This window comes from Chenopodium album, chromosome 14 (genome assembly GCF_948465745.1).
Source record: "Chenopodium album chromosome 14, dcCheAlbu1.1, whole genome shotgun sequence".
NCBI classification, from domain to species: domain Eukaryota; kingdom Viridiplantae; phylum Streptophyta; class Magnoliopsida; order Caryophyllales; family Amaranthaceae; genus Chenopodium; species Chenopodium album.
Window position 1 is genome coordinate 17,148,330 of NC_137847.1, and position 15,402 is coordinate 17,163,731.

Below are 15,402 nucleotides of genomic sequence, written 5' to 3' on the forward strand. Positions count from 1 at the left end.
AGTTTGGATTATTTGGAAAATTCATATTATTCCCGTAATTTGAATTATTACGATCCATATTGAAGGGTATTTGAAATTGGAAGTGATATGTTGGTCAAAAAAAGAAATTAGCAATAGAAGTGTTATGGAGAAAAAATGACTTGGAGATATGGAACTGAAAATATGAATTGGAAATATGGAGAGTAATTTCTAACTAAAAATGAAAGTTTGTGAAATATGGACAAAATATACTCATTTTATAGAGAAAAAAATTTCATGACCGTTGGTGTTTTTAGTTTTCCCAAATAAGTTACCGTTTACATATTATAGCCGTTATACAAAATTGAAGCCAAAAAAATTTAAATGCAATAATATCATGACAAGTGTCATGAAGCAACTTCAATTTACCACTGCAATGCAATGCAATGAATTCACATGCCTTGCATGTCAGCTAAGTTACCATTGCAATGTAAAATTCGTCCACTTTTTGTCAAATACAGATTCCCCTTATTGTCTTTACTTGCTCAATCTTGCGATTGGGCCGAGGAAATTATCTTTTCCATGGAAAGGAAATAGTGTATTCCTTTGTGTAAAGGATCCTCCTAGATAAACCAACATTGGTAAGGATACCAAAGTATCCTAAAGTGGCTGTAAAAGGATTATAATCCTTGCCACTGCTGATTAGGGCTAAGCAAAACTACCCGAAAAATCGAAAACCCGAAAAATCGATCTGTAACCGTCTCGAAAATTAGGGTACCCGATCCGATAACCATAACAGTTCAGGTACCTGTTCCGATAGTTTGTTATCGGGTATGGTTATTGGGTATCATTTTAAAATTAACGGTTACCCGATCCGTTCCGATAAGCATTTTTTTGCTTTTTTTCCCTACTTAAATCTATTTTTTTAAATCTAAACTCTTACTTTACTTTATAATATCAATGATTAGTAATATTATTAATAATTTGGTCAAAATCATATGATATTATTGTTAATTAGTGGTAAATTATATCATAATAACTAATAATTAAGTTTAATTATCATTATTAGATATCTAATTAGATACCCGATAACCGATCCGAAAATTCGGGTACCCGTACTTATCGGTTCAGGTTATAAATATTACTTTTAGGGATTTTGGTTATCGGGTATCCGAACCGTTAGTACTAACTGTACGGTACCTGTCCAATGCTCACCCGCTGGTGCTCTTATAAAACCCTCCCTAATTCTCTTTCCCTTCCCCTTCATCTTCATCTTCAATTTCATTCAATTTTCAAAATTTCAATTTCTGCTTTCTTTCTGTAATTCTGTGAACCTCCATTTTCCTCTCTCGTACTGTCCTTCTTCTTCGATCCAGAGCAGTGTAACAATGGCGGAAGAATCACCATTCCCATCTCCTGAAACTTCTCCTCATTCCCACAAACGAAGAATCACTGACATGGTCTCTCCTCCTTCAGACCACGAACCCCTCAATTCGTTAAACCCAGTTCCTACTCTCTCTCTTCCTTCATCTTTGGAAGCCAAACCCTCAAATTTTGAAGTGGGTATTACTAAAACCCAGAAAACTGATTCTTCCCCAGAACAATCCCCAAAAAAGCGGAACTCTCTCTTTCTGAAGAGGGTGGTATGACTGATGAATCTCTCCTAGATTCTGGACATTTTGCTGAACTTGAACAATCGGGTGTTAATTCCAAGGAACTGTTGAATCTTGATGGAAAGGATGAACTTCCTCAATCTGATTTGGGGGAAATAGATGAGGGTTCTGATGAATTAATTGGGGTTAAAGATGAAAATTCCTCGGAAAATCAATCTGGTGAAGCTGTAAGTGAGGTTGTGCAATTGGAATCGGCAAAAAAGGGGGAGAATTTTAATGGGATTTTGCAGAAATTGGTAAAGGGTGAAGATTCAACAAGTTCATTGAAGATTGAGTTGATTGACGGAACTTTGCTTCTTGGGGTTGGTGCTCCATTCGTTGATGATGTAACAATGGCTGAAGCGAAGCAAAATCGAAGGGAGGGGAAGAAGAGTAATGCAAGAAACAACACTGGTTTTGTTGCTGCTGATTTTAATGGAGCAAAGAGAAAGTGTATGTACTCAAGGAAAGATATGGAGGTGATGGGATATGTGAATGTTATAGGTCAGAAGAAGTTTTGGTTTGAAATTTACAATGGATTTTCTGCTGTTGTGAAGGAGTATGATGAATTGGGTAGTTTTAAGAATCAGCAGACTGGTGGTGGTAGGAAGAACTTTAACAATGGAGGATTTCTGGATACTCTTGCTCACATGTTCCTACTTTCAAAAACCAAGGATTTTTGGGTATGTTCTCTTTTCCCTCTTTGTTCTTTGAATTCTGTTCTCTATTTGAGTTGTTTGTATGATTTGTTGAACTATTTTTGATGGTTTTATGTCGCCAATTCGGTTTATTTTATGTTACCTTTGTACTTTTCAATCTTGAAGTAATCGTTGAATTGTTTCTTTGATACGTTGAATGATTTGAGTGATTTTTGCTCTGCTGGCCTATGGAATTTGAGCATGAGTGATTCGGGTTTATGCAAAAATACAGCCTTATTGTGGTTTTGAGTTGATAGTCTTTTCTCTGGCTGTTATCCAATAAGATGGAAATGATTTCGGTCTGTGTTCTTGATTGATACTTGCCTGATTATATTGTTATCCAATGTTAGTTTTTCCTTGGTTACTTGATTTTTCTAGGTTATACTATAGATATTTACTCAAGCCTTGCTGTTGTGTATATGCATGGTAGAAAAACTGTCAGGGGATGGGGTAGCTTATCTGAAACTTCATTTGCAAAATGCCATAGTGCTCTGTAACTTTCTCATATGTTCATCGAGTATCATATTGTTAATTTGAATATGGCTTCCAGAAAAATTTACCTACTACAAAATTCACTATTGCCATTGTTGTTTGCCTCTTAATCCTTTCCTTACTTTGTCTGCCCTACTGGCCTGTACAATTGATGTTGGGAGGGCTCTTTGATTGGCCAATGAGAATAATCATCAACTATCCCTTCTGTTCTAAGACTTCTAACATGACTTGGACAGGATTGAGCAACTAGTATTTATTTGAAAATTTTCTGGAGGTTTTCATTAAATTGTTTTAATTATGTTGGGAGATAAAGATGCACACAGCTTCGATTCTGCTATTTCTGCCTGTTTCTGCTTTGTAGCCTGCCTTTCTTTTCTTGTATCATATTGTTAGACTTTGTTTTGTGTTCGCGGGGGGAGGAAAACACAGTCATAAAGATTCTAACTCCAGCAAGTTAAAAGAGGTTTTTTCCGTTGTTCTTCCTTGTGTTTTCCTCAACCATTGTCCCTGCATGGTCTTAATTGAATCTTGAGACATGTTTCAGTATACTTCAACTTTTATTCCTCATTCACCATCAAGCTTTTCTCTCACACTTCACGTTCTTTGACACTCATGCAGCTTAGTTCTGTTTTATCAGAAAGTGGGTGGGGTCATTATGCCTTTTGTTGTCTGAGTTATCTTCTTTAGTTGGTTGTGTCAATTTGATAGATCGATTTCTTTTGTCACAGGTATGGCTGCTGCAAGGGGAAGATGCTATAATCCAAACATGTTTGTCTACAGAAGAAAGAAGATAGCTACTAACTGCTTAGGCCTGATCAATTGACATTTGATCTTGATGCCTGATTACTAGTCCGAGTTGATAGTGTCTAGTTAGAGTTGTGAATACCGCTGGTATATAGTGTACTATGTGCTATAGTGTATTAGTGTTGTAGATGACAACTTGCTCAATTGTGTAGAACTTGATTGCGAGTAGCATGGTGCTATACGTGAATAATATCTGATAGTGAATTTTGCTTTGATTTTCACCTGTATGAGTGCTTTGGCTGTTGAATGATTTCAGACTCGTTACTTCACTCCCATATCTTTCTCTATTGCAACCATAGGATGTCAATTCCCTTGACAGTTTAGATTTGCTAAGCTCTATGATGTTTTTCAGGAGAATCGTGATCTGGAAACGCTAGTTGTGATGCAGAAATTATTAGTTCTTCAAATTGTACTTGTGAGGGGGACCATAGTGGCAAGGATGGTGATGATTTGGTAGGGGATTGGAGTGAAGATGAAGAGAGTGATGATGAATTTGAGGGCATTCATAGACCTGCTTTTAAGGTTGAAGGTGAACCAGATTTTGAATCTGGGCCACCAGAAGATGGATAAGTATACCTGAGATGTGTCAGGTATACTTCATGTTCTTTTAAGTTTCCTTGCTTCTTAGTTTAAAAAAGAAATATTTTGATGACAACCTATTCATCAATTTTAATATCAATGAGCATTCTTTATTGGGCAAACTCCTGCTATTTCGTAAGTTATTTTGCAGGTACTTTCTTAGTTCTAAAATAATTACATGCTGTCTCTATTCTTGTTCATTGGGAATTTGGGACTGGAAATTCTGTTTGATATTCTAACTCAATCTTGTTATTTTTGCGACATAAAAGATTCATTATTTCCTCCGAGACTTTGACTTTTGGAGCTTTTAACATGACTTGCAATTTTGGCTGCCTGAATAATGCACCATAAGGTGGTGAATTCGATATAGAGCATTTAATTTGATGAACTTGGCAATTTAATCCCATTAGCATTCTAGAAGTAAACTCTGCTGTATTCTATGTAAATAATATTATTAATAAAGTTACAATTCTGATACAATTATCTTTTATCAATAGTGTCATTTCCAAATCAAATGAGTACAAAAGCTCTATTTCATATAAAATGCCTTAATTCTGATACAGGTATCTTTTGTCAATAGTAAACAAAATGTCTTTATCTTTAGGACTGTGATAGAGCATGGCCCTGGCTTACTCTATCAGGATTCAGGAACCACTTTTTTTTTAGGTTACTGATCACCTTCATGGCTTTTTATGCATTTATCATGTATGCATTCCTTTTTTTTTCCGTCCATCTCTCTGATCAGATAGATGAAGTTTCCTCATTTTCTCTTGTCCCTCATTTTCCCCCTAAAATCATTTGTTTATTGCAGTGCTCTAATTACTCATATTAGTCTTTCAGTGACAGAAATATAATCTGAAAACAGGTAATAGAAAGATATCGAAATCACGCAACATAAACAAGGAATGAAAGCATATGATGAAAAGTAGATATATAAGACTTAGGGAGAATAAGGGGGATTATGAGATCTTTTGAGGCATTGATGAAGCTGCTTTAACTGCAGTCAAAATGAAAGGTGAAGGAAGCAAGATTAAGGGTGGGGAAATGGAGGAGAAGAAAAATGCAGGAGAAGAATCATGCAGTTTAACATCTCTGTTTTGGGTGATGGTCCATTTAGGCTTTACTTTTTGGTCAATACATCATTTTTCAAGAAAATGCTGGTGAGTCAGTGACACATTGTCATTTTAAGTTTACAGAAAGTATGGCATGGCTTATGTTGGAGTTTACTACCTTCTGTAGGTTCCAGCCATAAGAATCCCTGCATTTACTAAATACATGTGCCCCATACTCCTGTAGTAGAAATGAAAAAGTGAAGCTTTGCTTGTATCGAAAGTATACTACCTCTCTGTAGATTCCAGCCAAAATCCAAATTAAGCGTTTGACTAGTATACTACTAGTAATAGTAGTAATAGATGTGAAACATGCTCCTGTTGAGGTGGCACTAGGTTGTAATTATTCTGAACTATTTACTTTAGCCTCCCTATTCTTATTTGTAGAGATATATTCCTTGGAGTATAATCTCCAAGTTTGACATATTATTATTATCAGTTTGCTCCAAGTACGACCATGAGTCGGGCATACCACTTCTTAAGAAGCGTTTTAATGTTTACTTTTAGTTATTTCTAGACACGTTAGTGCTTTATCAATATCTATTGTTTGCTGTTATGACTTATTCTGAACTATGGAGTATAAAAGAATAGGAAAAAAAAAAGAGGCTCAGTTCAGCTAGGAAAAACCTATATAATTGACTGTAAAATGAGTGTTGGAACATCATCTTGATGCTGTCATGATTGCTACCCGTCCACAGGATTGCCTTTGTGTAATAAACCCTTTTGGTTTGTTCTCTTCAAACAAGCAACCTCTGAAAAGTAGACACATTCTAATCACTTGTGGGTGATGTACTCCTGTTTTCAGTTATCAGAGGCCAGAGAACCCTTATCATCATTGTCTTAGAGCATTTGAACTCCAGAAAAAAAACATTGCCAGTTTTTGTATTATTTTTTTATTTTATTTTATATTTTATTTTTTAACACATTTGAGAATATGATCTGTTAGGAAATAAGCCTTTTATTTATGTTAGAAGTAGAAAGCAAGAAGCAGAGATATGATCTGTTTGGTTTGGATGTGTCCTGTCACTCTTGTGAATCTCTGATACTATATTGCCTTTAAAGACATGTAAGTAGGAGTGGGAGAAAGATGCACAAATACCTTTTTGGGCAATGATAAGACTGTCATTAATTACCAAAACCCTGCTATTTACAATTTGACCGCATAAAATTTATCAAAACACAGTCCAGGCTTTCAGCTGGATAGTTTTTTTTTTTTTTTTTTTTTTGGAGGAATCCTGGATACTGTATTAGTGTTAAACACATTGCTTTATAGGAAGTGTTGGAGGAAAGCTAGTGCATCATATGCAAGAAGAAAGCTGCTAAAACAAAAAATAACTGCGTTTTTCTCTCAGAAGTACATATATTATGCCCCACTTGAAAGAACAAGCAACATAACATTTAATCTAGCTTTTAAAAGTTGTCCCTTTGCTATGCTGTTGCAGCATAGGAGCTCTTAACAATCAAGATGAAAAGAAAAAAAAAAGTTAGTTCGTGATTAGAAAGCTTAAGCTTGTAAATGTTTAAGTATGTTCTGGGGGCATCAGTAAATACTTGACTTTTTAGTACTGAGATTACATTTTCTTTTCTCATAGGTGGGAAGCTAAGCATATTCCAGAAGTTAAGATGCCAAACTTGATATCAAAGTCAAGGACCAGAGTGTTTACATGCCCGATATTCCTGATATCAAGGAGTGCCCTCCACAACTTGTTCCACAGAAGCCATGGGTAGATGAGTTCATTGCTGATTTTTCGAAGTTGAGGCTGGTAAGTAATATTAATTTTCTTATTTTCCATTGATATCTAGTAAAATTTAAATTCTATTAGAGTTCAATCATTGACCTTTGATCTATATTTTTTTGGCTGTAGGCTCTATCGAGCCTTCAGAATACCAGTGATGCTGTTTCTGCCGACTCAGAATCAGGGGGAGGGGTACAGCGATCGGCGCATTCAAGGGGAGGGATACGGCGGTCGGAGCAGCATGGCGCGGCGCTCCAGTGCTGAGGGGCCACCAGGCGGTCGGGTTTGTGGGAGTGGGCTGTCGTGATAGGTGGTTAGGTTGGTGGGGGTGGTTTTTTATTTTTATGTTCTTTTTATCAATAAGTAATATTTTTTTTTTCTATAATTTTTGAAATGCTTCCTGTAAATTTTTTGAATTCCAACAACTACCTTTGCAACGTTAGCCTTTTTGGTTTCTCATTGAGTCCTTTACAACTAGCCGCGGGAGAGCTATTGGATGACCTATCTACAGATGCGAAGTCAACAAGGGAATCGCTTGAGAACTAACTGCATACCTGAAGTTAGCTTGTGTGTACATAGCCTCATTCCCGCTACGCACCTTGCCTTACTAGCTTTATTGCACTTTCCTTTACCCGGTAGGGCCTTCTCTAATAGGGGACAATGGATACGCTCTCACAGGAGTTCCGTGGAGAATCCTTCTAGTAAAAGCCATGTTCCGCTTGGTTTCAAGCCTACTCTGTAGCGACTACCCCAGGCCCTTGACCCGACCAACTCACGTAAGTCCAATACTTGAAGTTGATGGAGATTTATAGCATCATTCAAGTACATACATATTACGATCGTAAAAGTGGTGACTAGAAGGTCTAGAGAAGTGGGAAGATCTACTGCAAGGGTATTTACTTTTTTTTAGTGGGTGAATACTTGTTTAAGTACTCTATTTGCAACTTCTCAAACGTGAGTACTCTATCTGCAACTTTCCTCAAACATCAGTACTCTCCTTTTTAGTTTACTCATAAATAACTTATCTTAAACGTATTTTGAGTTGGGGGTTAGCGATAGGATTTTGATTAGATAATTTGGAATGAATGATTAAATTCTAAATTAGATTTATAATCAAGTTTTTGAGTCATTATCTTATGTATAAAGTGAAAGGGGGTTTTGGGTGAAAACTTTCACTTTTCCAAAATACCTTATTTATTTTATTTATTTATTTTTGAAAAAAAAGCTACAATTCTTTAAATAAATAAATAAATCAAAACCCTACCATCTAAACAAAAAAGACTACCACCTAAAAAAAACTGTCATCTGGAAAGAAAAAAAAAAACCTTCCATCTAAAAAGAAAAAACAGAGAATCGTATATTGTTATAATTAAAAATAAATAAAAATCGTATATTGTTATTTAGAGTTTGTGATAACCCCTAAAACACAAAGAAAGTACTCCCCATGATGACTAATCACCCCCATGATGACTTACCACACAATATCCAGCAACATTTAAAAGTTTGTGGTACGTGGATTTTATCTCGTGTAATAAGTAACACTATTTAATACCGGGCAACACATGAGTATGAATTCACCCCATTTTTGTGTCACAAGTGTAAGGCCCTGTTCACTTTACCTTATTTTTGCTGAACTGAAATTATTTTTACTAAACTGAAATTAATTTTACTAAACTGAAATTATTTTTGCTGAACTTAAATTATTTTTCTTGAATCTCTATTATATTTCTTCTTTACATTTACTAAACTAAAATTATTTTTACTGAACTGAAATTATATTATTTTTGCTGAATTGAAATTATTTTTACTAAATATTTTTTTTTAAGGTAAAGTGAACGAGTCTAACTCAAAGTAAGAATGTTTGCCAAGACATTATCTAAACTTATCTTCCATCAAGTCACGACTCGAGTTTGATACGTGCATCATGGCTATTACTAGTTTCAGTCCTACTCCCACTTAAGGGTGGTTATTGAGTAGGGTTGGCTGGTAGCCAATGATAATAGGGTCAGGGCCAAGCTTAAAAGGTTTTTAATGGACAGGGGCCTTTAATGGACAGAGCTCTTATTGGATAGGGTCAATATATGGTCAAAATGTTTTTCCAATTTAATTGAGAAAGAAAATAAATAATGCAAAATAATTACATGGATAAATTTGTATTCTTATGTATTTAATAAAATAATGGTTTTGTCCAATATTTATTTTAATTGATATTTTGTAGGCTCACCAATTATCGACCCGCTATTGACCCGCAAACCGCATTAGTCCGACCCGATATTGACCCTATAAAATGTGACCCTCTTTGACCCGACCCGTACTGACCCTAAACCGACCCGCCCAATAACCAGGTCTAACTCTCACATATGAGTCTTCACCTCTACTATCCACGAGATCATGATGAAAACTAAACTGAGGTTCACAAACTATGAAGTCTAAAAGCCAATAAATCATATAAATAGCTTATAGACACGTATGCTTTTTCTACATTAACTGGCACTTACAGACTTACAGCATCATTACACAAAATTTCGACAACTGAGGTTAGCCTTTTAATTCCATCACCCCCCTTGTATGTTACATAAGCTTTAAGCTGAAAGGTAGTGCTGGAGCATGGAAGCACCAGCAGTCCGTCTATAATAAACAGATTTAACATGTACTTCAAAAGCAACAGCTTGCTGGAATCAAAACACCCATTTCGCACTAATCACCTAAAGCCAGAGGGTGCTGCTGCAGCTTGTCCAGGTCCTCCTCTCCTCATCGCCCTTGATTGTGCAAGTATCTCATCATAATTCTGAGCCATGGAAAGTTTTCGTCAGTATCAAAGATGGATGGAACCCAATACCCAAAGGGGAAAACAAAATTGAGTTTGTCATAATAAGAGAAGCTCACCCTTTTCTCAAACGCAGAATCCCTCGAATCAATCAGCTTGTCTGCAATGCCATAATCAATGGCTTCCTGTGCCTGTAAGTACTTGGGGCGCTGAATATCTTTCTCGATCTCTTCTTTTGGTTTGCCAATACCTTTGGCTAAGAGTTCAACATAGTACTCCGTATTTGCATCTAGTTCTTTTGCCTACAAAGATCAAAGGTTTCTTAGCTTAAGCATACACAAATTAGTAGAGCTGGGTGCTTGTTCCTTCTCATCCTTATGTTTAAGGGGCAATCGATATAACACTTAGCCATAAACCCAATCTTTTGGAATTAGATTAACATATGATACTGTTGATATTACATTTTGGAACTGCAAGCATAATAAAGGATCATGATAAAAGGATTAGGTGTACCTTGATCCACATATCTATCACAGCTCCACTAGATCTGTTGACTTTTGGCAGATACAATTTTGCTGCATTTTCAGATTGGAGAGCATTTAGAAACCAGGATTGGATAAATAACATTTTCTTCTAGTAAGTTGCATCTTATTTTTAAGATTTGGTGATGAGAGGAGGAAGAAAAGAAGTTTAAGGTTTAAACTTAAAGCCAAGACAAAGCATTATAAATCCAACAACATTTATAATTCTTCTACTCACTAAGCATTATATTCTTCATCCACCATGTTATGTGTGTCCAAATGTAAATTTTGCATGTCCCCTACACCCCCCCCCCCCCCAACACAACAAACAATACGAAAGAGAAGGGACAGGTGGAACTTAAAAATGAGTTCCTTAGTCTAGATGAGTTCACTCAACAATCCAAAAAGCAATTCTCGAGTTTCAAGATTCAATTGAGTAAAAGCAAATATGTGGTCACTATTGCAAACAACACTCAAGTGAAGGCATTGTCATTGTTGTTCAGTATTCACATTTTTTTAAGTGGCAACAGGAATCCATATTGCATAGAAAAAACATCCAGTTTATTTAAGTGTTCTCAAATAATTGAATCTGATTCGTTTCAGATTCGATGTTTTCCAAGTATTTCTCATTGAGAGAGATGCATAAAGCAAAGAGGCATTTGTCAGCGATGCAGCAAATACAAGCAAGAACACATTGAAATTTATATAATAAGGACAAGCAAAGTAGTGGTGCAATACTTGATGAATTTGGCTGCAGAGCACGGTAACCCTTTGTTCCAAGTGATAGAAGCATAGCTGCTTGGCCATATGCCATGCCACAGTTCACTGTGTAGACATCTGATTTGCAATACTACATGAAAGTTGATCAAGCACAAGTCAAAGACTGATGGATTGGGCTCACACAAATGCACAGAAAATAATAAATAAACAATTTTGCTTACACCCATGGTGTCAGCTATGGCATATGCCTCTGTCTCTGAACCAACAGTTTCCATCTTCTCATTCTGAAAATACAAAAAGCATGTCAAGGCATGATTTGGGGCTGCATTTCAACCAATCAAACAATTATATACTTCAAGTGTATTGGACGTAAGTCCTTCCACTCACAGCCCTCCCCCACGTCTTAATTATTTAGTGAATGGTTATCAGTCTTCAATATAAGAGAATGACTGGCAAACTTATTAGTAGTGGTACTTTCCGCTCATGCTCGTGTGAATCATTTTGAAAAAACCAGCATAAAATTACATTAGGCTCCTATGCACAAACATATAAGCTTACCATGCAGTTAGTAGTAAGTACAATATTCCTGGGAAGAGTACTTATTTAGAATTAGATTTCTAAATTACAGGAGTTACCACACAAATAATGTATCTTTTCACTCACTTGTGTTCCAGATGAGTTGATGTATAAATATATAGGCTTTGAGGGGTTGTCATAGTCCAGCCACATAAACTGAGCAACAATCAGCTCAGTAACTGCAGGCACAATCTGAGCAAATAGAGCAGAACAATTAAAAATTAGAACCAAAGACTGAAGTATAATGGAAATGCAGTACTTCTATATAAGCATTAGGAGTGACGAGGTCTTACTGGCATGCCAAGATACACAATCCTAGCATCCAAAAGCAAGGAAGGAAGATCAGGAGGGGCAGTTCTTGGTCTTCCATATCCTCTAGCACCACCACGATACATGCTAATGCTCATACTGTATTTTGATGGACCTCTATCATCCATTCCTCTAGTACTCCACATCCCACCATTGTCTAGATAGTTGCTCGCAGATGAAATGCTTTGCTGCGAGAATTTATTGCAAACATGAGACACAGCTGTTAAATTGAATTACAGCGTTACAGCAATAATTATAGCCAATCATGTACCTCTGATACTTTTTCTGACTGCCGGCGAACTGGATTATCCTCTGTCATGAACATGTCCATTTGTGAAGGACTGAGGCCATAAAGATACTGAGGGACATTTTTGAAGTTATCCATCACTGTAAATGAAGATATGCATAAAGCATTGTCAGAATTAAAAATAATAGAGAATATACTCAGAAATATGACAAATCCTATTGATTTTAATTTGATGTTCAATAGAGGACAAAGTTGTGAACTATCATATTAAGCATGCCACTTTATTTTTTTCCTTTTTCCTGTCTCCTGCATTTTCTTTGACCTGTCTGCATTGATGCATTGTTGAGGTGGGAGCAAGATGACTCCATTACTGAATAGGCCCCAGCTTTATACTTAGTAAATTTGTTCACATCTACATAAATGAGCCTTAGATGTTCTCCAATGTATTTATATAGTAGTCCAGTGATCCTCAAAAGAGAAGTTTGGCCCTTTGCCCCTCTCCTCAGTCCCTCCCCCAAAAAGAAAAAACCATTCTCAAATAACTTGAATATTTGTTTAGAAACATGACAAAATGGTAAGATGATGACACATCTAGACATGTTTATTTACTGACACTTGAAACAGGATATTTGTGTTTGTAATTTACAAAGCAAAGTAAAAATTTTGGTAGCAATATGTGAACACATACTAATATAGTAATATGTACTAGCAAATTGGGTAAAATGCTGCAAACTATCGGACGGACAACCCTAAAAGAGGATTGAAATTCTTTCAAATATTTCAAATATTTAAAATCTAAACACTATTCATTAGATAACATGTCTCTTTTATAATTTAGAATCGTGGATAATCCAACAGTATTATGGCAGGGAACTCCATCTCTTCTAAAACTCCAATGGTTCACCAATTCATTTAATTGTTTGTCATGCCACATCATTTTCTTAAGCTCCAACAATTTTAGCTATTTGTTGCTCCAACTGTTAAGGTAATTATCAATAAATTTATTTAATTTTTTTTATCTAATTAATATATACCAAGCTAATTAGCTCCACAAAGCTATTTTGCTTGCCAAAGCTAATTAACAAGATGTGCAACAATGGTGTAGCTACTAACTTAACATTTTTAATATTTGCAAGCTAGTCCCTTTTTCCAACCATATCCTTGACCTCTTTATTGGCTAGCAAAATAAATGCAATCAAGAAACTGCCATTTCGAAATGGGAGTCTGAAAGAAATGTAGCCCACATAGAGATAACATCCATGAAACAACACTCTTGATTATCATAATCTTAAAGTGTTATAGTATTTTCTCATAAAAGGCAAATAATAAACTAAAACCACTTAAAATGTCGATATTATAGTCTACAATAGGATTCGTAACCAAACTCAGTTGGTCACCAAGTCTTCTTTAGCTCTCTATCACTATTCCATGAAATGCCTACTTTTGTTAAGAGTAAGCTTCCCTAAACTTGAAACCCATCTATTTCTCACATATTTAGAGATAAAATATCATCTTATAAAGTTCAATTTCTCACATATATACAATTTCCTTCTAATGAAAAACCTATCTCATATAAACCAAATCACATAATAAGTTACTCCGTATTAGACTCATTGTCACTCTCCCGATATCAGCAAGAGCGCGCCACACGATTTGAGTGTTTTAAACATTCGGACTGTAAACACAACTCCATAACTTCTACTTGTAAAATACAGTACCAAAATCTAATAAAAAGCTTCAAATACATAAATCAGCAAATTTTAACTAATACCCCTAAACTAATTGATAAAAATATAATCTTCTAACAATAACATAATTATAACTATCTTCTATAAGAGAATACAATAAGCAGGATTTGAAAATTGGCCAAGCAATAATAAATTGAAAAAAAGTAGAAACTTACAGCCTTCTTTGAGATTATCTTGCCTAAATTGCTTAGGAATATGATCAAATGAAGATTTCTGGGCACAAGGTGACTTGAACAACCTCCGATTAAGCGTGGGTTTAGATTGAATTGAAGAAGAGAAAAGGGTTGAAGAAGAAAAGGGTTTAGTACCCAAAATGAAAGATGATTGAGAGAGGCCATTTGAGAGAATACCCATTTCACGATTTTCAGAAGAGACTGGATTATGAGTGGAGATAGGAGAGAGAAAAGCGGTCGCCATTGAAGCTATGTTTGGAAGCTCTAAACTGATTGCTCGGAAAATTTGGAGTGATATACTTAGATAATTAGATGGGGATGTTCAATTTTGGGTTGTGGCTCTGCTGTGTTCAATTTTTGAGCTAAGACTTGGTTTCTCAAGGCCCATGGGATTGCTTTCTTGATATGTAGGCTTGAATGCTTGATTAATCAAATCTCGTTTTAAAATTGACATGTGAGAACCGAGGAGTGTCGAGTTTAGTTGTTGACTAGATAATTTTTTAGTCATGTTCGTTTTTGGAAATTAAAAGTAATTGAAGAATGGAAGTTTTTGACATGTGAGAATAGAAAAGTGCTCAGTTTAATTGTTTACTAGATAATTTTTGAGTCATGTCTGTTTTTTAAAATTAAAAGTAATTGAATAGTGGAAGTCTCTTGAAAAAAGTAACTAAATTATCAAGCTTATGAGGAACTCGCCTTGTGACTTGAAGCTCACCAACTACATATGAGGCCAGGTACCTTCCTTTTTTAATCTCAAGAAATGATTTGTGTAGATGCACTTGTGAAAGGTGTTAATTTAATAAGATCATTCTCTACCAAAAAAATAAATAAATGAATTGCAGATTAAATTGAGTTACTACATGTATTGATGTTTTGCAAATTGAAACTTTGTAGGATTGATGACCATCCTACCACAATGAGTGTGAGCTAATGTCCATCACATTTTACAGCGTCCACTTATTATAATGGGCCAACATTTACCCCAACATCGGGTATGTTTGTTTCAATTTGAGGATCTAGGAGTGGAGGGATGATTAGTCCCTTCATCACCTCCCTAAGTGATGGGGTTCGATCCTCATCATCCCCTCCTTATGATAGAGAAGAGAACACTAGTCGAGTAACCTTTATAATACGAACGGAGTACCCTATAATACTGATCAAGTAACACTTGTAACATTGACCGAGTAGTCCCTATAATACTAACGAAGTAACTCCTATGATGACTGGCCACACATATAAAAGTTGGTGAAAAATAATTTAAGTTTATAAATTTAGACTAATAATAAAATTAAGACAATTGCAAAAAATATTAG

General features: G+C 35.6%; 2 protein-coding genes across 2 annotated transcripts; one reads left to right on the top strand and one right to left on the bottom strand.

Annotated features, from left to right (window-relative positions):
- Positions 1–1,243: 1,243 nt before the first annotated feature.
- On the top strand, positions 1,244–3,825 carry LOC145579022 (uncharacterized). Its single transcript, XM_081636305.1, has 2 exons — positions 1,244–2,293; positions 3,529–3,825. The coding sequence occupies exons 1-2, from the start codon at positions 1,604–1,606 to the stop codon at positions 3,592–3,594; spliced, it is 756 nt and encodes a 251-aa protein (XP_081492431.1). The 5' UTR covers positions 1,244–1,603; the 3' UTR covers positions 3,595–3,825.
- A 5,626-nt stretch (positions 3,826–9,451) lies between these two features.
- Positions 9,452–14,461, bottom strand: LOC145579023 (ATP-dependent Clp protease proteolytic subunit-related protein 1, chloroplastic-like). The gene is made up of 9 exons (XM_081636306.1): positions 14,072–14,461; positions 12,193–12,308; positions 11,906–12,109; positions 11,700–11,804; positions 11,258–11,320; positions 11,055–11,166; positions 10,309–10,370; positions 9,915–10,097; positions 9,452–9,816 (listed from the first exon to the last, which is right to left on the bottom strand). Exons 1-9 carry the CDS (start codon positions 14,331–14,333, stop codon positions 9,730–9,732), a joined length of 1,194 nt encoding a protein of 397 aa, XP_081492432.1. The 5' UTR covers positions 14,334–14,461; the 3' UTR covers positions 9,452–9,729.
- Positions 14,462–15,402: the final 941 nt, after the last annotated feature.